Source organism: Elephas maximus, chromosome 16 (genome assembly GCF_024166365.1).
Source record: "Elephas maximus indicus isolate mEleMax1 chromosome 16, mEleMax1 primary haplotype, whole genome shotgun sequence".
Classification (NCBI taxonomy): domain Eukaryota; kingdom Metazoa; phylum Chordata; class Mammalia; order Proboscidea; family Elephantidae; genus Elephas; species Elephas maximus.
Genome location: NC_064834.1, coordinates 47,482,814 through 47,506,755, shown reverse-complemented (window position 1 = coordinate 47,506,755; position 23,942 = coordinate 47,482,814). Strand labels below are relative to the sequence as shown.

At 39.3% G+C, this 23,942-nt stretch overlaps 1 protein-coding gene across 11 annotated transcripts in view; it reads right to left on the bottom strand.

Moving 5' to 3' along the window:
- ENTPD1 (ectonucleoside triphosphate diphosphohydrolase 1) overlaps positions 1-23,942 on the bottom strand; it is a 221,107-nt gene that overhangs the window by 105,418 nt on the left and 91,747 nt on the right. For 2 of the 11 annotated variants that reach the window (XM_049854626.1, XM_049854633.1), the window contains exon 1: positions 18,429-18,837. The exons of 7 other annotated variants lie outside the window; for them this stretch is intronic. In XM_049854626.1, coding sequence (XP_049710583.1) covers positions 18,429-18,444 — 16 coding nt within the window. In that variant the 5' untranslated portion in view covers positions 18,445-18,837. Of the gene's footprint in view, positions 1-17,853; positions 17,931-18,428; positions 18,838-18,872; positions 18,997-23,942 lie in introns of those variants that run through there. 2 more of the 11 variants (XM_049854636.1, XM_049854637.1) reach the window with 2 other exon arrangements.

Here is a 23,942-nt window from a genome sequence, read left to right as displayed (position 1 = left end):
TCTTGAAAAGGAAAAAACTGGAGGAATCATACTTTTTGATTTTAAAAATTACTATAAAGCCACTGTGATCAAGACAGTGCGGTACAGCTGTTAAGAACATACAGATGAATGGAATAGAATTGAGAGTTCCAAAGTGAACCCTCACATTTACGGTCAATTAATTTTGAATAATGGTACATAACAATTCGATAAGAGAAGAAACAGACAAACAGACTTTTCAACAAATGGTGCTGGGACAACTGTATATCTGCATGCAAAAGAATGAAGTTGGACCTCTACCTCACACCTAATACAAGAACTAACCTAAATGTAAGGGCTAAAACTCTTTGAAGAAAACACAGGTGTAAATTTTCATGACTTCATATTAGGCAGTGGTGTCATAGATATGACACCAAAAACACAAGTAATCAAAAAACATACATAGATAAATTAGAGTTCATCAAAATTTTAAACTTTTGTGCTGCAAAGGACACCATCAAGAAAGTAAAAAGACATTCCACAGAATGGGAGAAAAATTTGCAGGTCATTTATCTGATAAGGAACTTGTGTCTAGAACATATACAGAATTTCTATAACTCAATAATAAAAAGCAAATAACTCAATTACAAAATGGACAAAGTTATGCTGAATGTAAATGGACTAAATGCACCAATAAAGAGACAAAGAATGGCAGAATGGATTTAAAAAATGAGCTGTCTGTATGCTGCCTACAAGAGACACACCTTAGACTTAAAGACACAAACTAAAACTCAAAGGATGGGAAAAAAAAGTATCAAGGAAACAAAAATCAAAAAAGAAGAAGAGTGGCAATATTAATTTCTGACAAAATAGATTTTAAAGTAAAATCCACCACAAAGGATAAGGAAGGACACTATATAATGATTAAAGGGTCAATATATCAGAGGACATAACCATAATAAATATTTATGCACCCAATGACAGCGCTCCAAAATACATAAACTCAAACAGCATTGAAAAGAGAGAGAGACAGCTCTACAATAATAGTAGGAGACTTCAACACACCACTTTCAGTGAAGGACAGAACACCCAGAAAGAAGTCAAATAAAGACATAGAAGACCTAAATGTCACAATCAACCAACTTGATCTCATAACATATACAGAACACTCCATCCAGCAGCAGCCAAGTATACTTTCCTTTCCAGTGCACATGGAACATTCTCCAGAATAGATGACATATTAGGCCATAAAGCAAACTGTAATGGAATCCAAAGCATCAAAATATTACAAAGCATCTTTTCTGACCATAAACCCATAAAAGTAGAAATCAATAACAGAAAAAGCAAGGAAAAAAAATCAAACACATGGAAACTGAGCAATGCCTTGCTCAAAAACTAAGAGGTTATAGAAGACATTAAGGATGGAATAAACAAGTTCACAGAATTAAATGAGAACAAAGAACCTTCGGGACACAGCAAAAACACTGCTTAGAGGTCAATTTATAGCAATAAATGCACACATCCAAAAAGAAGAAAGGGCCAAAATCAAAACATTAACCCTACAACTCGAACAAATAGAGAGCAGCAAAAAAGGCCCTTGGGCACCAGAAGAAAGCAAATAATAAAAATTAGCCAAACCAACCAAACCCAGTGCCGTTGAGTCGATTCCGACTCATAGCAACCCTATAGGACAGAGTAGAACTGCCCCATAGAATTTCCAAGGAGCGCCTGGTGGATTCGAACTGCCGACCCTTTGGTTAGCAGCCATAGCACTTAACCACTATGCCACCAGGGTTTCCAATAAAAATCAGAGCAGAATTAAATGAAGTAGAAAAACAATAGAAAAAGTTAACAGCACCAAAAGCTGGTTCTTTGAAAAGATCAACAAAATCAATAAACCACTGGCCAAACTGACAAAAGAAAAACAGGAGAGGAAGCAAAAAACCCAAAAAAGAAATGAGACAGGTGATATCACAACAGACCCAACTGAAATTAAAACAATCATAATAGAATACTATGAAAAATAGTACTCTAACAAATTTGAAAACCTAGAGGAAACGGACAAATTTCTAGAAACACATTACCTACCTAAACTAACACAAAAAGAAGTAGAACTAAATAAACCTATAACAAAAGAAGAGATTGAAAAGGTAATTAAAAAACTCCCAACAACAACAAAAAAAGTCCTGGCCCTGACGGTTTCACTGGCGAATTCTACCAAACTTTCAGAGAAGAGTTAACACCACTACTACTAAAGGTATTTCAGTGCACAGAAAAAGAAGAAATACTCCCAAACTCATTCTATGAAGCCAGCATAACCCTGATGCCAAAACCAAGGAAAGACAATTACAAACCAATATCCCTCATGAATAAAAAAAAATATAGACGTAAAAATACTCAATAAAATTCTAGCCAATAGAATTCAAAAACATATCAAAAAAATAATTCACCATGACCAAGTGGATTCATACCAGGTATGCAGGGATGGCTCAACATCAGGAAAACAATTAATGTAATCCATCATATAAATAAAATGAAAGATAAGAACCACATGATTTTCTCAATCAATGCAGAAAAGGCATTTGACAAAGTCCAACACCCATTCATGATAAAAACTCTTAGCAAAATAGGAACAGAAGGGAAATTCCTCAACAGAATAAAGGGCATTTATACAAAGCCAAGAGCCAACATCATCCTAAATGGAGAGAGTCCGAAAGCAATCCCCTTGAGAACAGGAGCCAGATAAAAATGCCCTTTATTACCACTCTAATTCAACATTGTGCTGGAGGTCCTAGCCAGAGCAATTAGGCTAGAAAAAGAAATAAAGGGCATTCAAATTGGTAAGGAAGAAGTTAAAGTACCTCTATTTGCAGATGATATGACCTTATATATAGAAAATCCCAAAGAGTCCACAAGAAAACTACTGGAACTAATAAGAGAGTTCAGCAAAGTATCAGGATACAAGATAAACATATAAAAATCAGCTGGATTCTTCTACGCCAACAAAGACGAAATCACCAAATCAATACCATTAACAATAGCCTCCAAGAAGATAAAATACATTGGAATAAATCTAACCAGAGATATAAAAGACCTATACAAAGAAAACTACAAGACACTACTGCAAGAAAACAAAAGAGACCTACATAAGTGGAAAAACATACCTTCCTCGTGAATAAGAAAATTCAATGATGTGAAAATGTCAATTCTACCCAAAGCCATCTACAGATACAATACAATCCCGATCCAAATTCCAATGGCATTTTTTAATGAGATGGAGAAACAAATCACCAACTTAATATGGAAAGGGAAGAGGCCCCAGATAAGTAAAGCATTACTGAAAAAGAACAAAGTAGGAGGCCTCACACTACCTAATTTTAGAACCTATTATACTGCCACAGTAGTTAAAACAGCCTGGTATTGGTACAACAACAGATACACAGACCAATGGAACAGAATTGAAAATCCACACATAAATCCATCCACATATAAAAAAAAAAAAGAAATTTTTTATTATTTTTATTATTTTTTATGGGCAGCTGATATTTGACAAAGGCCCAAAGTCAGTTAAATGGGAAAAAAGACAGTCTCTTTAACAAATGGTGCTGGCATAACCGGAAATCCATCTGCAAAAAAAAAAATGAAACAAGACCCATACCTCACACCATGCACAAAAACTAACTCAAAATGATCAAAGACCTAAATATAAAATCTAAACAATAAAGAAAAAATAGGGACAATGCATGGCATAAACAGAATACAAAACATTATTAACAATGTACAAACACCAGAAGAGAAACTAGATATCTGGGAGCTCCTAAAAATCAAACACTTACGCTCATCCAAAGACCTCATCAAAAGAGTAAAAAGATTACCTATAGACTGGGAAAAAGTTTTTGGCTATGACAAATCCAGTCAGCATCTAATCTCTAAAATCTACAAAATCTACAAGATACTGCAAAACCTCAACAGCAAAAACAAAAATAACCCAATTAAAAATGGGCAAAGGATATGAACAGGCACTTCATCAAAGAAGACATTCGGGTGGCTAACAGATACATGAGGAAATGCACACAATCATTAGCCATTAGAGAAATGCAAATCAAAACTACAATGAGATACCATCTCACCCCAACAAGGCTAGCATTAATCCAAAAAAAACACAAAATAATAACTGTTAGAGAGGTTGTGGAGTGACTGGAACACTTACACTGCTGGTGGGAACATGAAATGGTACAACCACTTTGGAAATCAATTTGGTGATTCCTTAAAAGGCTAGAAATAGAACTACCATATGATCCAGCAATCCCACCCTTCGGAATATATCCTAGAGAAATAAGAGCTGTCACACGAATAATATATGCACGCTATGTTCACTGCAGCACTGCTCACAACAGCAAAAAGATGGAAACAACCTAGGTGCCCATCAATGGATGAATGGATGAACAAATTATGGTATATTCACACAATGGCATACTACACAATGATGAAGAACAATGATGGAGAACAACGATGAATCTGTGAAACATCGCATAACATGGATGAATCTAGAAGGCATTATGCTGAGTGAAATTGCTGCTGTTGTTAGACGCTGTTGAGTCAGTTCTGACCCATAGTGACCCTACGTACCACAGAATGAAACACTGCCTGGTCCTGCGCCATCCTTATAATCGTTGTTAAGCTTGAGCCCATTGTTGCAGCCACTGTGTCAATCCATCTCGTTGAGGAGCTTCCTCTTCTCCACTGACCCTGTACTTTACCAAGCATGATGTCCTTCTTCAGGGACTGATGCCTCCTGACAACATGTCCAAGGCATGTAAGATGCAGTCTCGCCATCCTTGCTTCTAAGGAGCATTCTGGTTGTACTTCTTCCAAGACAGAGAAATTAGTCACTTGCGAAAAGACACATATTGTATGAGACCACTATTATAAGAACTCAAGAAAAGCTTTAAACACAGAAGAAAACATTCTTTGATGGTTATGAGGGTGGGGAGGGTGGGAGGGGGTATTCATTAACTACATAGTAGATACGAATTTTGTTTAGATACGAATTGTCTTAGGTGAAGGGAAGAAGACAACACACAATACAGGGGAAGTCGGCACAACTGACTAAACCAAAAAAAAGCTAAGAAGTTCCCTGAATACAACCAAATCTTCGAGCGACAGAGTTGCACGGACGGGGGTCTGGGGATCATGGCTTCAGGGGACAGCTAAGTCAACTGACAGCAAAGTTTATTAAGAAAATGTTCTGCATCCCATTTTGGTGAGTGGCATCTGGGATCTTAAAAGCTAGCAAGCGGCCGTCTAAGACACATCAGTTGGTTCCTACCTACCTGGAGCAAAGGAGAAATGAAGAACACCAAACACACAAGGAAAATAATAGCCCAAGAGACAGAAAGGGACACATAAACTAGAGACTCCATCAGCCTGAGACCAGAAGACCAAATGGTCCCCGGCTACCGCCAATGACTGCCCAACAGGGAACATAATAGAAAGTCCCTGATGGAGCAGGAGAAAAGCGGGGTGCAGGACTCAAATTCTAGTAAAAAGACCAGACATAATGGTCTGATTGAGACTGGAGGGACCCCAGAAGACATGGCCCCCAGACTCTGTTAGCCGAGAGCTGAAACCATTCCAGAAGCCAACTCTTCAGATAAAGATTAGACTGGACTATAAGACATAAAACGACAGTCATGAAGAGAGTGCTTCTTGGCTCAAGTAGATAAAAAAAAAAAAAAATTTTTTAGTACATGAGACTAAATGGGAAGCTCCAGTCTGGAGGCAAGATGAGAAGGCAGAGAGGGACAGGAGCTGGTTGAATGGACACCAGAAGTATGGGGTGGAAAGAAGGAGTGTGCTGTCACATTATAGGGAGAGTAACTATGGTCACATAACAATGTGTATATAAATTTTTGTATGAGAAACTGACTTGAACTGTAAACTTTCACTTAAAGCACAATAAAAAAAATGGGCAAAGAAGTGAACATTTCTCAAAGAAGATATACAAAGGCCAATAAGCACATGAACATCATTACCCAACAGGAAAATGGAAATCAAACTTGAAATGAGATACTAGTTCACACTCATTAGGATAGTTATAATCAAAAAGACAGACAATAACAAGTGTTGACAAGGATGTGAGGAAACTGCTGGCTGCGCAATCACTGTGAAAAACAATCTGGCTGGTCCTCAAAAGACTAAACACATGATCCAGCCGCTCCACTAGGTATACACTCAAGGGGAATGAGAAAGATAGGGCCACACAGACACCACATGACCCAGCCATTCCACTAGGTATACACTCAAGGGGAATGTGAAAGATAGGGCCACACAAACACTCGTATATGGATGTTCACAGCAGCATTATTAATAATGCCAAGAAGTGAAAACAACACAAATGGTTCATTAACTGATGGAAAAATAATTGTGGTATATCCACACAATCGATTGTATGATGTGAAATGTCCAGAACAGGCAAAATCATAGAGATGGAAAGGACTAGGGGCGGTGAATGGGAGGAAATGGGGAGCAACTGCTAATGGGCATGGCGTTTCTTTCTGAGCAATAGAAATGCTCCAAAACTGATTGTGGTGATGGTTATACAACTCTGTGAATATAATTGCTGGAAACCCTGGTTGCATAGTGGTTAAGTGCTACGGCTGCTAACCAAAGGATCAGCAGTTCAAATCCACCAGGCGCTCCTTGGAAACTCTATGGGGCAGTTCTACTCTGTCCTGTAGGGTCGCTATGAGTCAGAATCGACTCGACAGCACTGGGTTCTGGGTATTGAATTGCTGACATTAAATGGATGAATTGCGTGGTATGTGAATTATCTTATGATAATAATAATAATATCAACAACTATGGGTTTGAATCTCAACTCTAGCACTTATCAGTTGAGAAATTTTAGGCAAGTTACTTAAATGCTCATTCTTCCATTTCCCATTTGTAAGATAGGGATAGTAATAGTAGCAATCTCACAGGGTTGTTTGAAAACTAATTGAGTTAACATCTGTAAGGTGTTCAGAACAGTGTGTGGTTCAAAACACACTGTAAACTAGTGTCAACTAACTAAAGCCACCACTACTTCCACTTATTACATACTTACTGTATTAGTTTCCTGTGGCTGCTATAATAAATTACCACAAATTCGGTGGCTTAAAATCTTGAACACACATTTATTCTCTTATAGTTCTGGAGGTCCAAAGTCTAAAATCACTTTCACTGAAATCAAATACTGGCAGGACCACACTTCCCATTGGAGGCTCTAGAAGAGATCTATCTCCTTGTAGATTCTAGACGTGCACTCCTTGAATTCCTTGGCTTACAGTCCCTTCCCCCATCTTCAAAGCCTGCAACACTGGCATCTTAGTTCAGTGCTCACATTTCTATGTCACATGTCCCTTTGCCTTCCCTCTTATAGGGACACTTGTGGCTGCACTTAGGGCCCACCTGGATAATTCAGGATAATCTCCCCTTCTCAAGATCCTTAGCCGCATCTGCCAAGACCCTCTTTCTGTGTAAGGTAACATTCATAGTTTCCAAGGATTAGGACCTGGTTAGTTTGGGGGCCATTCTTCAGCCTGTGGTACAGTTACTACATTGGGTTTATGATTATTTCTAAGTTCACCAAAATAAAACAATAAAAACAAGACATTAACCAAAAGAACTTAAATTAGAAAATATGAGTGCTTCACTATTAGTTTTCTATTTCCCAACCCTTGTTTACTGGAAACTTTTCAGGTTCTCCCTCTTCTGCCTTTTCAGTGCAATGACTAAAAAACCACTTTGCTGATAACATATCTCGTCAGAGATCTTTCTGTATATGTGTCTGAGTCTTTATCGAGTTGGACAATATTGTTGTGATCTAACGGCCTGAGATCCTGACTCCCACCTCCTAAATCCTGCCAACTGGACCCACCTCTGGCTCTGACCTTCTGGGGCCTACCATGGTTATTTGGAAAGGAAAGGCTTAGTAATTTTTACTGACACCTGTTCCATACTACCCAAAATTATGTAGCCACACAAGGCTCAGCTCCCTAAGATACCACCTGAGTATTTTACCTCATCTTGCTTTACCTTGTCCAAGACTTAATTAGTTACTCCTTCCTTGGATCTATCCGCTTTACCTTCCTTTTATATTCCCAATCCTCCATTCACTCCTTTTTAATAAGTAGCAATAAAAATTATTCCCATATCATTTTTTTCTGGAACTGAAATTTCCCTAGGTATCAGTAAAAGCACACAAAAGTAAATGCATACACTATAATTTCACATAGGAGAAAATAATGGTTAGGGAGGGATTATTACATAATTTAAAAGACTGGACTGATTAATATGTATCCAATTTTATATCTTAAAAACAGGATACATCTTATTCACAATGTTCATAAAACACTTATTAAAATTCACCATATGTTTATATACAAGGAAACCTCCAATTACAAAGCCTTATTCTACTTTGTCCTATAGGGTCGCTATGAGTCGGAATCAATTCGATGGCACTGGGTTTGTCATTCTCTAACCATTATGCAATAAAATGAAAAATTAATGACAATGGTTTAAACAAAACTAACAATCACTTGGAATTAAAAAAAAATAATTATCCTGGGTTAAAGAGGAAATAAATATGCAATATCAAACTACACCTACTCCTCACTTATCAACTATCTCGTTATCTGATATTTCTCACTTACAACATTAGTAAAAAATCTACTATCTGACTATTTTGCATGCATCGACGTACACCTGGCAGTAACGAACACTGAGGTGCGAGGCGACAGGAACACTGGCTGTGATGGTTAAGGTTATGTGTCAACTTGGCTGGGCCATGATTCTCAGTGGTTTGGCACTTATGTAATGATATAATATGGCAGTTAGGTAATAATGTGATTTGGCAGTTATGTAATGATGTAGTCATCCTTCATTTTATGATATGATGTGGTCGTCTTCCATTTTCATGTAATGCCAATTTTCGAATAATGACCTGGTGTTTGAAACCCAACCATGTCGATAAGTGAGGAATGGGTATACTACTATAATTTTATCCTCACTTTACATGATGATAACAAAACTAAGTCACAGAGAGGTTAAATAACTTGCCCAAAGTTACACAGATGTATATGTTGTAGTTGTTAGGTGCTGTTGAGTTGGTTCTGACTCACAGCAAACCTATGCACAACAGAACGAAACACTGCCTGGTCCTGCGCCATCCTCACAGTTGTTACCAAGCTTGAGGCCATTGTTGAAGCCACTGTGTCAATCCATCTTGCTGAAGGTCTTCCTCTTTTCCACTGACCCTGTACTTGACCAGGTATGATGTCCTTCTCCAGGGACTGATCCCTCCTGACAACATTTCCAAAGTATGTGAGACATAGTCTCGCCATACTTATTTCTAAGGAGCTTTCTGGTTGTACTTCTTCCAAGACAGATTTGTTCGTTCTTTTAGCAGTCCATGGTATATTCAATATTCTTCACCAACGCCACAATTCAAAGGCCTCAATTATTCTTTGGTCTTCCTTACTCATTATCCAGCTTTCACATGCATATGAGGCAATTGAAAACACCATGGCTTGGGTCAGGCACACCTTCATCCTCAAAGTGATATCTTCGCTTTTCAACACTTTGAAGAGGTCTTTTGCAGCTGATTTTCCCAATGCAATGTGTCTTTTGATTTCTTGACTGCTACTTCCATGGGTGTTAATTGTGGATTCAAGTAAAATGAAATCCTTGACAACTTCAATCTTTTCTTCACTTATCATGATGTTGCTTATTGGTCCAGTTGTGAAGATTTTTGTTTTCTTTATGTGGAGGTGTAATCCATACTGAAGGCTGTGGTCTTTGATCTTCATCAGTAACTGCTTCAAGTCCTCTTCACTTTCAACAAGCAAGGCTGTGTCATCTGCATAACACAGGTTGTTAATGAGTCTTCCTCCAATCCTGATGCGCTGTTCTTCAAACCATCCAGCTTCTGGGATTATTTACTCAGAATACAGACTGAATAGGTACGGTAAAAGGATACAACCCTGACGCACCACCTTTCCTGACTTTAAACCATGCAGTATCCACTTGTTCTATTCAAACAACTGCCTCTTGATCCATGTACAGATTCCTCATGAGCACAATTAAGTGTTCCAGAATTCCCATTCTCCACAATGTTATCGATAATTTGTGATATACACAGTTGAATGCCTTAGCATAGTCAATAAAACACAGGTAAACATCTTTCTAGTATTCTCTGCTTTCAGCCAGGATCCATCTGACATCAGCAATGATATCCCTGGTTCCACGTCCTCTTCTAAATCCAGCTTGAATTTCTGGCAGTTCCCTGTCAATGTACTGCTACAGCTGCTTTTGAATGATCTTCAGCAAAATTTTGTTTGCATGTGATATCAGTGATATTGTTTGATAATTTCTGATTTTGGTTGGATTGCCTTTCTTGGGGATAGGCATAAATATGGGTCATCCTTTCCAGTTGATTGGCCAGGTAGCTGTCTTCCAAATTTCTTGGCCTAGACAAATGAACACCTCCAGTGCTGCATCCGTTTGTTGAAACATCTCATTTGGTATCCTGTCAATTCCCAGAGCCTTATTTTTCGCCAATGCCTTCAGTGCAGCTTGGGCTTCTTACTTCAGTACCATCGGTTCCTGATAATATGTTACCTCCTGAAATGGTTGAATGTCGACCAATTCCTTTTGGTATAGTGACTCTGTATATTCCTGCCATCTTCTTTTGATGCTTCCTGCGTTGTTTAACATTTTCCCCGTAGAATCCTTCAGTACTGCAACTTGAGGCTTAAATTTTTTCTTCAGTTCTTTCAGCTTAGAAATGCTAAGCATGTTCTTCCCTTTTGGTTTTCTATCTCCAGCTCTTTGCATGTGTCATCATAATACTTCACATTGTCTTCTCCAGCCACCCTTTGAAATGTTCTGTTCAGCTCTTTTACTTCAACATTTTTTCCTTTTGCTTTAGCTACTCGACGTTCGAAAGCAAGTTTCAGAGTCTCTTCTGACATCCATTTAGGTCTTTTCTTTCTCTCCTGTCTTTTTAATGATCTCTTGCTTTCATCATGTATGATGTCCTTGATGTCATTCCACAACATGTCTGGTCTTCGGTCATTAGTGTTCAGTGCATCAAATCTATACTTGAGATGGTCCTAAATTCAGGTGAGATATACTCAATGTCATACTTTGGCTCTCATAGACTTGTTCTAATTTTCTTCAGTTTCAGCTTGAACTTGCATATGAGTAGCTAATGGTCTGATCTGCAGTAGGCCCCTGGCCTTGTTCTGACTGATGATATTGAGCTTTTCCATTAACTCTTTCCACAGATGTAGTCAATTTGATCCCTATGTATTCCATCTGGCAAGGTCCACGCATACAGTAGCTGTTTATGTTGATGTAAAAAAGTATTTGCAATAAAAAAGTCATTGGTTTTGCAAAATTCTATCATGTGATCTCTGGCATTGTTTCTAATACCAAGACCATATTTTCCATCTACTGATCCTTCTTCTTTCTTTCCAACTTTCAAATTCCAGTCTCCAGCAATTATCAATGCATCCTGATTGCATGTTCAATCAATTTCAGACTGCAGAAGTTGGTAAAAATCTTCAATTTCTTCACCTTTGGCCTTAGCGGTTGGTGCATAAATTTGAATAATAGTCGTATTAACCGGTTTTCCTTGTAGGCATATGGATGTTATCCTATGACTGCCAGCGTTGTTCAGGACAGATCTTGAAATGTTCTTTTTGACAATGACTCCAGTGCCGTTCCTCTTCAAGTTGTCATTCCCGGCACAGTAGATCATATGATTGTCTGATTCAGCACGGCCAATACCAGTCCATGTCAGCTCACTAATGCCTAGGATATCAATGTTTATGTGTTCCATTTCATTTTTGTTGCCTTCCAATTTTCCTAGATTCCTACTTTGTACATTCTAAGTTCTGATTATTAATGGATGTTTGCAGCTGTTTCTTTTCATTTTGAGTTGTGCCACATCAGCAAATGAAGGTCCCAAAAGCTTGACTCCATCCATGTCATAAAGGTTTACTCTGCTTTGAGGAGGTAGCTCTTCCCCAGTCATATTTTGTGTGCCTTCCAACCTGAAGAGCTCATTTTCTGGCACTAGCTCAAACAATATTCCACTGCTATTCATAAGGTTTTCACTGGCTAATTCTTTTCAGAAGTAAACTGCAAGGTCCTTCTTCTTAGTCTGTCTTAGTCTGGAAGCTCAGCTGAAACCTGTCCTCCATGGGTGACCCTGCTGGTATTTGAATACCGGTGGTATAGCCTCCAGCATCACAGCGGCACACAAGCCCCCACAGTACAACACACTGACAGACACGTGGGGGATGTAAAAGTTAGAACTGGTAATTAATCATAGGCTGTCTGGCTCCAGAGTCCAAGCCTCATTTATAGACATGGTTAGGTTCCACAGATCAGGTCGTTAGGCAAAAATCAGCATTATGCAAAAATAGAAGATGATCACCTCAGATCACAAAATGGAGGATGACTACATCATCAGATAACTGTCAATTACTTCATTACATAACTGTCCAATGACTGAGAATCATGGGCCAGTCAAGCTGACACATAACCTTTACCATCACACCCAGCATTAATCTTGCCTCACAACTCGGTGTTCATTACTATCAGATATACTTCATTAATGAGCAAAATAGTCAGATAGATTTTTAACTATTGTCATAAATGCAAAACGTCAGATAACATGATAGTAAGTGAGGAGTGAGCTGTACTTAGAAAACTACACTACCACATACAAAAATGCATTGCATCTATCCATTGCTGTAATTTTCTACATAAAAACACTGAGAGCAGATTCAGAAAAACAGTTATAAATATGGCAGAAAAACATGAATAGCTTTATTTAATGAAGAGCTCACATAAATTAATTTAAAAACATAAAATCCAAATAAATAACAAATGGGCAAAGGATATAAACCAACAGTATATGAAATAAGCACAATATGTCAAAAATGTCAATCTAGTATAATTAAAAAAAATGCAAACTAAAGCTACATAAAAGTAGATAAGATTTCTTTCTGTTAGCATTTATTTGAGTAGAATATGCCAAAACTGTCAAGGATACAGCAAAACAGAAATCGTCTGTGGGAGCATGAAGGGTCCACCCTTTGGGAATGCAACTTGGCAACAGTAATCAAAAACTTGACAATACGTTTACGAATTTTAATACAGTAATTCTACTTCTGAGGCTCTACCCTCAGGGTGTAATGATAACTAAATACGGTAACACTTTATGCATGAAGACATTTATTGGAAATGGAAACAACCTAAATGTTCAAAAACAGAGGAAATGTTAAACAAAAGATGTCACTATAAACATTATGCTTATAAAGGCTGTGCTACAAGATGGGAAATACTTGTGAATCATTCTTACACTAAAAGCCAGGTTTTAAAATTCTATCTACAGCCTGATGACCACGATGCCATCTCATAATTTTTCACTATCCTACTCAAATGCTAAAAGAAAGAAACAACCCAGGCGTAATAAAAGGAACTGCAAGGAAACACACAAAAATACTATCACAAGTGATTGCTTTTCTTCTTGCCTGTAACCTATATTACCATGTTTTCTTTAATGTGCATGTGCTGTTTTATTTTTGTCCTTAGGGACGTAAAGGAATTGTTCACATCCTTCCTACGAACCAACAGGAAACACCTCTTTATGTAGGGCGTGTACTACAATACGATTGTTCCTGGGTTTCTACAAGTCACTTTGATATTCTTGCGTGAAAACTAGACAAACTGACTTCTTTTTCTCCAGCAACCTCTTCTCTCCTCACAATTCTCATAAACTTTTAAGTCTAAAGAAATATCATATGTTCTCTCTGCACTTATTGTCCCCCTTTGTGCCTAGGATCCTTCCCTCTTCACTTCTGCAGAGTGAAGACAAGACCCCAGGCATGGGCTCCCAATCTCAGAGCCTAGAGTCCCTGTTGCCCCCAGCTCTCCAACACCTAGCACAGGGCCACATATTCTGCTCAAGTACTTCTCAGGTTGGAGGCAGGGGATGAAGAGAACCTCAGAGCCTTGGAGAAGAGGTAGAGATATGTAGGAAATCCAACACAGGGCTTGTTTCTAGGATATGGCAAACTGGAGGCCTCAGTTTGCTGTTTTAGGACATATATTTGCCGAATGAATAAATGAATTAGGCTTTCATCATCCCACAATGACATAGCTGATCAGTGACCCAAAGTGGTACCTTGGGGAAGAAACAGAAGAGGGAAGACTTGGCCAGTTGGTTCCAAAATAAGCCCTAAGCCTAAGGCAGGCAGTAACCCTGTAACACTGCTACTCAAAGTATGGCCTGCAGAGGGGCAGCATTACTATCACCTGGGAGCTTGTTAGAAATGCAGAATCTCAGGCCCCATCCAGGACTATTGAATCAGAATCTGCGTTGTAACATCCCCAATGATGTGCATGCCTCAGGACACATGCACACATCAAGTCAAAGCTAGTGCTCCTGACTGCCATTAAACCATAAATACATGAAACCAAAAAGGCTCTTCACCATGAGGGCTGTCCTTGATTTTGGCCTTGCTCCAAAATGTTGCAGGAAAAGAGGCTTGAGAAGAACAGGCTGGATGTGATCTGTCCAGGCCTCACCTTCATCTGCACAGGCTAAGCCCAGCACCGCCCAAAGGGTAGCAGGTGGGGGTTAACGCCCTTGAGCACAGTCACTGGTTGTGTAGAGTGGAGAATCAACCAAAAGAGAACACAAGGGAGGAAACACTCCTAAAATGTGCTTTGGCCAAGTAAAAGCAACATCAATCACAGTCATTTGTAAAAGCTCTTTACCACATGTGCCTAATTATCATATAGGACAATTGTCATTAAGAAAATCATTTACTGTGAAGCCAATTACTTTGAAAAGGTTTATCTGATTACATGATCGGCAGTCCCAAACTCATAGTCAAGGCTAACTTTGGATTCAGCCTTTAAAGCTCTAGAATAGACGTAAAAGCTGCCTGCTAGAACTTGGAAAAAGGGAAAGAGCTTTTCACTCTAAATCTTGGCTGTAGTTTTGGTTTAAAAAAAAAAAAAATCTTTAAGCACCACTAGGAGTGTTAAGAGTGTTGTCACGAGCACCAGACACTATTCATCTTTCTAGATCCAACTGGAGTGTCCCATCCTTTGAGAAGTTTGCCTAGAAGCCATCTTTCCTTATTCTGTCTCCCACGACACTTTCTGTAGACTTCTATTATGGCTTTTAGGGAGGCAGGCGAACACAGGTCAGCAGCCAGGCTTTGCGGCTTAACCAGACACCATTTAGCATCGAGCCAGTTCCGACTCATGGTGACCTCATGAGTGTCAGAGTAGAACTGAGCCCACAGAGTTCGCAGTGGCTGATATTGCAGAAGTAGATCACCAGGACTTTCTTTCGAGGCACCTTTGGGTGGACTCCAACTTCCAACTTTCAGGTTGGTAGCTGAGCACGTTAACCGTTTGTACTACCCAGGGACTCCACATGGGTCCAAATGCCTCCTCTGAGATTACTAGTATGTGACCTTGGCCCGGTGACTCTCCTTCCATGGCTGTCAGATGTGGGAACCTATATCATAGATTGCTGTAAAGATTACATGAGATAATGGATATAAAACATTACAGTGTCTGGCACAAAATAATCAATATTAGCTATTATTATTCACACTTCACAGAGACTGACTTTGATTACAGTTGACTGTGTATTATGTCTGCCTTTCCACGCGACTGTGAGCAAACTGTTTATATCCCAAGCATCTGGCATAGGGACTTACAAATGGTAAAGCACAATAACATTTGTCAAAATCGGTGTGAAGTCATGCCAGGAAAAGGAAAGGGAGGGTACTGGAAACAAACTTAATATACTTTATGATTTTAGCCAGGGCCAACCTCTGCGGTGTTTATTTTCCATTCCAGGGTACATTGTCTCAGACAGCAAGGTTGCTATGAAGCGGGGCTAGGGAGACACTATTTATGGAACCAGAGAGCAAGCTATTGAGCTATGATATATCTGAAATCGCCAGGGTTGTACAATTTGGCCCCTGGCTGAGTAGGGAACGGTGGCTGAAGTTCAGCCAGAATCACGATCATCCAACCAAGGTGATCTGGCAGGGGGCCACATTAGCTCTGAGGGTCATCCACCTAGAAGGTATATCCACTTAATGGCCATGTCTTTATTGATTGCATGAAACAGTTATATCTGCTATCCAGCAGACCTACTCCAAACTCAAAGGTCCTCTTTTAAACCGGCCTCCTAATTCTTGGATAAACATAAGCTAAAATAATAATTTACTAAACATTGATGGAAAAAACCCAGATGCAAAGGTGAATAAGAGATTATAGTCTGGTGGGGGAGGGGGAGGCAGGGAAGGAGCAATGCAGAGGGCAGGAATGTGAACAAGAAAGCAGATAACTGTACACAGTACAATGAACGCCTCTGTAGGTATAAGTGGAGGGGTCTAATCTAGTCTCGAAGAGTTGGAGAAGGCTTAAAGAGCAGAGTAACAGCCAAGATGAGGCTTGAAGGAGTAATCTGATCTTGACAAGTAACATTTATTGAGCACATACCACGCATCAGGCCCTGGTTCTAAAAACTCCGCATGAATCCCTCATTTAGTCCTTACAACAACCCAGTGAGGTAGGTGTTATCTTCATTTTACACGTGAGCAAACTGAGGCACATAATTGGTAAATGGTGGAGCTGGGATTCAGGCCCAGGCATTCTGGCTCCAGATTAAGGGGAAAAAGGACGGGATAGGCCTTCAATGCAGAGGAATGTGCCTTGCAAGAGTCTGAGAATGAGGAAAAGGGCAGGCACCTATGGGGAACCGAAAGTGGTTCAGTGAGGCCCATGGGGTGGGAATCGAAGTTCAGAGATGACTGGCTTTACTCTGCAGGCTAGACGGGAAACCAGAGGCAGAAGATTTCTGGTCTAATCTGAACTTTCAACAACTGGCTGTGTGATCCATGTCACCTAACCCACCCCAGCCTCAGTTTCTACCTTTTGTAAAAGGGAGTAGTAACAATACCTGTTTTTCTGCCACAGAGAATTGCCATGAGCACTAAATGAGAAAAATACATGTGAAAGTACAAATTCCTCCACAAACCTGAGATTTTATCACCATTGTTTCCCCAATAGCTTCAAAGATTTGCTAACTCAGAATCAACAGTGTGCCAGGGAGGGAGGCTTTTGGAGCAGAGTGACTGTGTATGATAGTGGAAAAGCCCTTGGGCCCTGAGTCAGGCAAATTCACCTCATACTAATTGTATGATTCTAAGGCAAGTTACCTCCACCCCGCAGTACCTCAATTTCCTCATCTGGAAAAAGGGAATAATAACGACAGTACAACATACAGTTGATAGGCAGAATAAATACCACACTTAACACACTTAGAACAGAGCCCAATACTGAGTAAATACTTAGTAAACATTAACTGCTGTCATTATTACAATTATTAAAAAATGCGTTGGCTACTCATCTTATTCTTCCATGTTCAAATGTAATAAAAACATCTAGAAATATTAGAAGCTAGAGATGATGAAGAAGGTTCAGGATCCTACACCCCAGAGGAGTGTCTCCGGGCTCTGGCCACCTCATACTGCTGCAGAGATTCCTCCTGGCTCCCACAGGCTGCCAAGCAGCTGGCTATCCCTCCTGACAGAAAATGCCCAAAAGAGGTAAAAGACAGACTCTGCACACCATCTATACAAACGAGGCTGCTCTTGTAGTTTTTCGACAAAATATAAATGCAGTCAGTCAGACATGCCCTGCTCTTTTAAGACAGAACAGTTCTTCCTCCCTTTACCCTCTTCTTCCCTCTGCATCACACCCACACACCCACACACCCACATCCAAACACTCCCCCACACATACCAAGAAACTTATCAGCCTTTTGCAAGACACACGACTCTTGGGTCCTGCTGTAACAGCCTCTTGCCACATTAACTTCTCTGTTTTACCCCGGCAAAGACATCTGTGCTATTTTTACAACAGAAAAGCACACAGAAACTCGAGAAGAAAACAAATCTACACACGGAGTCCAGCATCTTTAAGCAAACACCCTGAGGCACCGACCAACCGGCAGCACCGACCAACCGGCAAGATGACTCCAGACTGTCCCGTAGGCAGCTGCTTCTTAAAAAACTACAAGGGGACTGAAGAAATCCTTTGCCTCTCAAAAACCCGGCTCTGAATACAAATGGTAATGAATATTCATGAGCCCTTCCAGCTTGCTCAGGAGCCACCCTTGACAACAACCCTGGGCTTTGCTCCCTAAAAAGTTTCTCAGAGTTTTTCCTCTGCCTCTTATCAGAAGGAAGCTGGTAGAAAAGTTCATTCAGGGCTTTTTGTCTCTTGTTCTTTCAAGTACTTGCTTTTTGGTCGGGCTTGTTTTCTCTCTCACTCTCTTTTTTTCTTAAAGATTCAGATCAAATCAATTTTGCTCTTACCCCTTCTCCCTTCCATAAGTGGCAGCTTTTGTTTTCTTCCTCTTTTCTCTTTTTTTTTTTTTTCCTCCAGCCTCTGCTAGCTATGGGCCGTCTCAGAGAGAGAGAGAGGTACTCAAGGAACAGAAATATATAACAGGCTTTGGTCTCATGGGAGGGGCTAAATTAGCCAGCCCCATTTCGGAAGGAACCTCAAATCCTATTTCTTTTTCATTGACTAGAAAGGACAGACTGGCTGAGGAGTCCAGCAGCTCATTTCCCTAAAGCTAGACCACAGACCTTCCCAGGTCGTAACATTTTTATTCTGAAGCATTGTGTGTTCTAGTCTCTCTCTCTCTGTTACACAAGTACTCTTTTTTTTTTTCCTTGAAAATTTTGTCTTGGCTGCAAGCAAAAAAGCTATTTATTTATCCCAATTTTGAAGGCAGAAAACAAGAAATTTGTTACCTTGACACCCACAGGAAGAGGGTGTAAGAGGCAAGAGAAGCAAGCACAATTCTTCCAGCCCCAAAAGCTGATCTCTTCTTGTTCCCTGATAAGCAATCCCTTTTCCTGGCTCATTAGACCAGAAGAGCAATGGGTCACCCAAGCATTGGACACTACCGCAGGAGAAGCAATGTTACTGATAGGAAGACTGGGCGGACTTCAGAGGAGGCTGCTTGCCCAGGAACCTCTTTCTGGCTGTGACTTGAAGCAAGTCATTTATCTTTTCGTAACTTTGGCTTCCTACCTCTTAAGTCTTATGAACATAAATTGCCGTACCTAGGCTTTGCCAAGATGACCCACATGCAGACGAGAGGCTGACCAAAACATTTTCTAAATGTGCATACCAAGTTATTTTGAAATCAGGACAAGGGAGGTAAGTCCTAAAGAGAGGCACTGCAAACATGTGAGGACCAAGACCACTTGGGCAACTTCACCTTACACAAGACTGCCACAAAGTTTAGAATTTTAGATTTGAAAGTGACCTCAGACCTAGACCTAGTCGAACCTGAGGTTTCGCAAAAGAGGCATGGAGAAGTTAAATCAGTTGCTCATGTTTCACACAGAACAGGAAGTTGGTCTCTCTCATTCACTACAATGCTCCTAGCACCTAATGCAATTTCTTTCCAGTGTAGGCTCTCAGTAAAAAATTTGATGAATGATTGAAGTAATGAATGAATAGCAGCAAAGCAAGAATATGAATCTGGTTTTCTGATTCCTAGTTCATGCTTTATCTACTGTGATACATTGCCTTTCCAGCACGAGCATTTTTGTCTAAAGCAAATTATACCATGAGACATTTTTCTTCACACAAACCATTTTTAAATTTGTGACCATTAAGGATTGGTTTTGACTGTATATAGAAAATTTATTCTCCATTAGACTTTCAATCATACTTTAATAAGGGCAGGAGCTGATTTTTAATTTCGGTATCCCTATTACATTGTACAGTGCCTGGCACATAGTAGGTGCTCAATAAATGGTGCTTTGATCTGGGTCTGTATACTAAGACTATCTTACTAAATGATTGCTTTGCATTTGTAATGAAAACTAATTTATAATAACAACTAATCATACGAAATGAAAAATTCAAGGGTGTGCGCTACAGAGTCAGTCTAGACTCTACTTCTAATAAAGAACATTGGTTTGATATTTGCCCTATTGCGGTAAAAATTTTTTTAGGTAATATGATGGAACATTCTTAAAGATCCAGAATTTTACAATGGTTTGTTTTTTGTTTTTTTTTTTACTATTTTGGTATTATTGTTTGAAATTTGACAAACAGCATATCCACAAAACATCCCATGAACTGCAAAATGGAAACCAGACCACCAAAGCTAGAAAGAGAAAAGAACGATCAATAGGTAGAGATGCAGAATGGATGAGGGGTAAGGTGAGAGAAACAAATACTTGAGCATGTCAGTGAGAGCTCAACTTCCCTGTTTATAAAGAGCCTCAACAATTCTGTATGTCCAACAATTAAAGGTCAAAGCAACTCCTACCAAGTTCTACTATCACATCATATTGCAGATGGAAGTTTTGACCATTGACTCATTCCCTTTCAATCTCATCATAGAAAGAGAGATGAAATCAATCAATCAAGAGTAAAGTGTTCTAGAGCCCAACTCCTTGTCCAATCAGAGGAGGTAAAATCTCATTATAAAAACTAGCACTTCATAAAAATTTGAAGTTTATCTGAGTTAAATATACAGTCATAGGAACATAGTTTAGCCACATGTTAATCTCATAATAACTCAATCAGTTAGGCATTATTATTATTCCCATTTTATAGAAGAGAACACAGAAGCTCAGAAAGATGAAGTAACAACCAAATCTGCACAGCTAATAAGTGGCAGAACTGATATTTGAACACAGCAGTCTGACTTCAATTCAGTACACTTGTGCTTATCCGTAACACTACACGCTTAGGGCTTGTTCCCTTGTCACCTTTCAGGTTTTTTAGCTACCAATTTCATCCCCTCTAAAGCATCCTTCACACTAATCTTTCTGAAGTGTTTATCTGATAATGTCATTCTTAGGCTTAAAAACTCCTAGTCTTCAGAACCCAAGGTCAAGAAGAGAGAGTGTTGACATGTCATGGGGTTGGTAACCAATGTCACAAAACCATATGTGTACTATCTGTTTAATAAGAAGCCAGTTTGCTGTGCTCTGTCCAGAACGCACTTTTCCTTCTTGACCACCAGCTTGGTCCTCCTGCATATCATTCATGCCTCAGCTTAAACATCTAATCCTCTGTGAAGTTCTACCTGACCCATAACACGTGCACACATACACTGTACTGACCTAGAGAAGAGGTCCCAATTGTATTATCATGATGTTTTAAACTTCATTTCTGTCTCAGGCCTTAAATCTTGGAGTCACATTTGAATTCTCATCTTCACAACACAAGTCCAATCCTTTAGCAAATTCTGTAGGTTTTACCTTCAAAATCTCACCTCTTCTTATTACCTCCATTACCACCACACTGGTCCAAGCCACATCCTCTCTGACTTGGATTACTGTAATAGCCTCCTCACTGGTCTTACTCCTTTTCAGTCCATTCTCAACCCAGAATCCATAGTGATTAAGTTAAAACAGCAACAACAACCAAATTTCATGTTACCCCTCTGCTCAAAACCCTTCGATTGCTCCCCATCTCAATCCAAGCAAAACCAAAGTCCTTCCTTACATGGCCTGGTCCCTATCACCTCCCTGACTTCTTTTCCTACTATTCCCCTCTTCTTGCTCCCTCTGCTCCAGCCTCAGTCTTTGTACCTGCTATTCCCTCTGCCTGGAGTGTCATTTTTCCACATACTCACATTCTCATTCCCTTATTCCTTTTAGGGCTTTTCTTCAATTATTACCTTCTACGCCAGCAATAAGATTATGATCTCTAAATACTATCTTTTACTAAAAGGAACAAGTGTTCTTCAGGAAAATGGCTGATTCCAGGTCTGTGGCAGGATATTGGTAAGATAAGCCTGGAACATCTTGTCATACCAAAAAGCAAGTAAGCAATGAAAATTACTAGGGTCAAAAGGGCTCAGGAGCCAATTTCAAGTGGTTCCCACTAGCCAGAATAGTAAAAATTTGAACAGCAACAAAAAGTGATAGGTGCAGTGGGTTGAGACACATCAGATATGCTGAAATCCATATGTTCATAAAAATACTAAAAGAAATCATTATTCACCTTTGGAACTAAATAATTATTCCAAAAACAATAAAAGGGGAAAATATCAGCCAGCTAATAAAGGATAATTGATAACATTAGAATGTCATCATTTTGAAAACACCTAATAAAGTAATAAATCTAAATAATAGTTATCAACGGCTACTCAATCATAAAAGGTGGGACAACCATTAATTATGTGCCTTCTGACAGAAGCACACACACACTCTGAAGTGATCTTGCCAAAATATTGAAGCCTTTAGATCTAACTACCAGTTTACAGGAAATATGGGGCAAAGAAGAATATGTTTAGAGGTATCACAAGATAAAGCTAATAGAGGAATTTAGCAAAGTTGCAGGGTATAAGATCAACAAACAAAAATCAGTTAAGTTTCTAGACACCAGCAATGAGAAAACTGAAAGGGAAATTAGGGAAACAATTCCATATACAATAGCATTTAAGAGAATAAAATACCTAGGAATACATCTAACCAGGGACTTGAAGGGCTCATACAATGAAAATTATAAAACACTGCTGAAAGAGATTAAAGAATATTTAAATAAACAGATGTTCCATGAGTATGGATTACAAGACTTAATATTGTTAAGATGTCAGTACTGCCCAAAGCAATCTATAGACTTAATACAATTTTAGTCAAAACTCCAAAAGCTGTCTTTACAGAAATGGAAAAATCAACCCTCAATTTTATATGGAATGGCAAGAAGCCCCAAATAGCTAAAGCAATGTTGAAAGAGAAGGACGAAGTAGGAGGATTCCCATTAAAAACAGAACTACCACATGACTCAGCAGTTCCATTCTTAGGTATATACCCAAAAGACTTGAAAGCAGAGACTCAAACAGAAACCTGTACACCAGTGTTCACTGCAGCACTATTCACAAAAGCCAAAAGGTGGAAACAACCTAAACGGACAATATATGAATGGACAAACAAAATGTGGTACATACATACAATGGAATACTACTCAGCCAGTAGGAAAAATGAAATCTTGATACATGCTACAATATGGATGGAGTCTGAAGACATTATGCTGAGTGAAGTAAGTCAATCACAAAAGGACAAATATTACACGACCTCACATAAAAACAAGAACTGGCAAATGTATACAGACCAAAGTTTATTTGTAATTACCAGGGGCAGGAGGGAGTGGGCGAGAGGGGTTAACTGCGATGGAAAAATTGCATTGATTAAAGGTAGGGTTGCACAGCTGATTATTGTAATTGCTGTTAATAAGCTGTACACTTATAAAAAGTTGGATTGGCAAAAAATTTGTGATAGATATATTTATAGTAATGACCAAAAGAGTAGCTGCTGAGCCTGCTTACGTACAACCAAAACCTCATGGGATTTGGTTCCTTGGTCTGGAGGTTTTAGGTCATGGTTTCATGACACACTCCAGTTAATTATTCTAACAATGTGTTTATCTCCTAAGTTGCTACACAGTGCCTGGAGTGTTAAAAGCTTGCAGGTGGCCACCCAAGGCACAACTTCTCTCTATGCACCTGGCGCAACAAAGGAAGAAGGAGAGTCAGGAATAGGAGGAGGATATAGAATGTGTAGCTAATTGCCATGAGACCAGAACTAATTCGTGCCCAGCTACCATTACTGAATATCTTGATTAAAGCTTGTATAGAAAAATCCTGATCAAAGGAAGGAAAATACAAAACAGATTTTCCAATTCTCATGGACTCCAGACTTCCTGGAGCCATGAAGGCTAGACGAACCCCTGAAACTATTTCCCTGAGATAATCTATAAACCTTAAAGGAAAAATGTGCCTGAAGTTTTCTTTCCCTGAAATAATCTTTAAGCCTTAAAGCAAAACACGCCTGAAGTCTTCTTAAAGC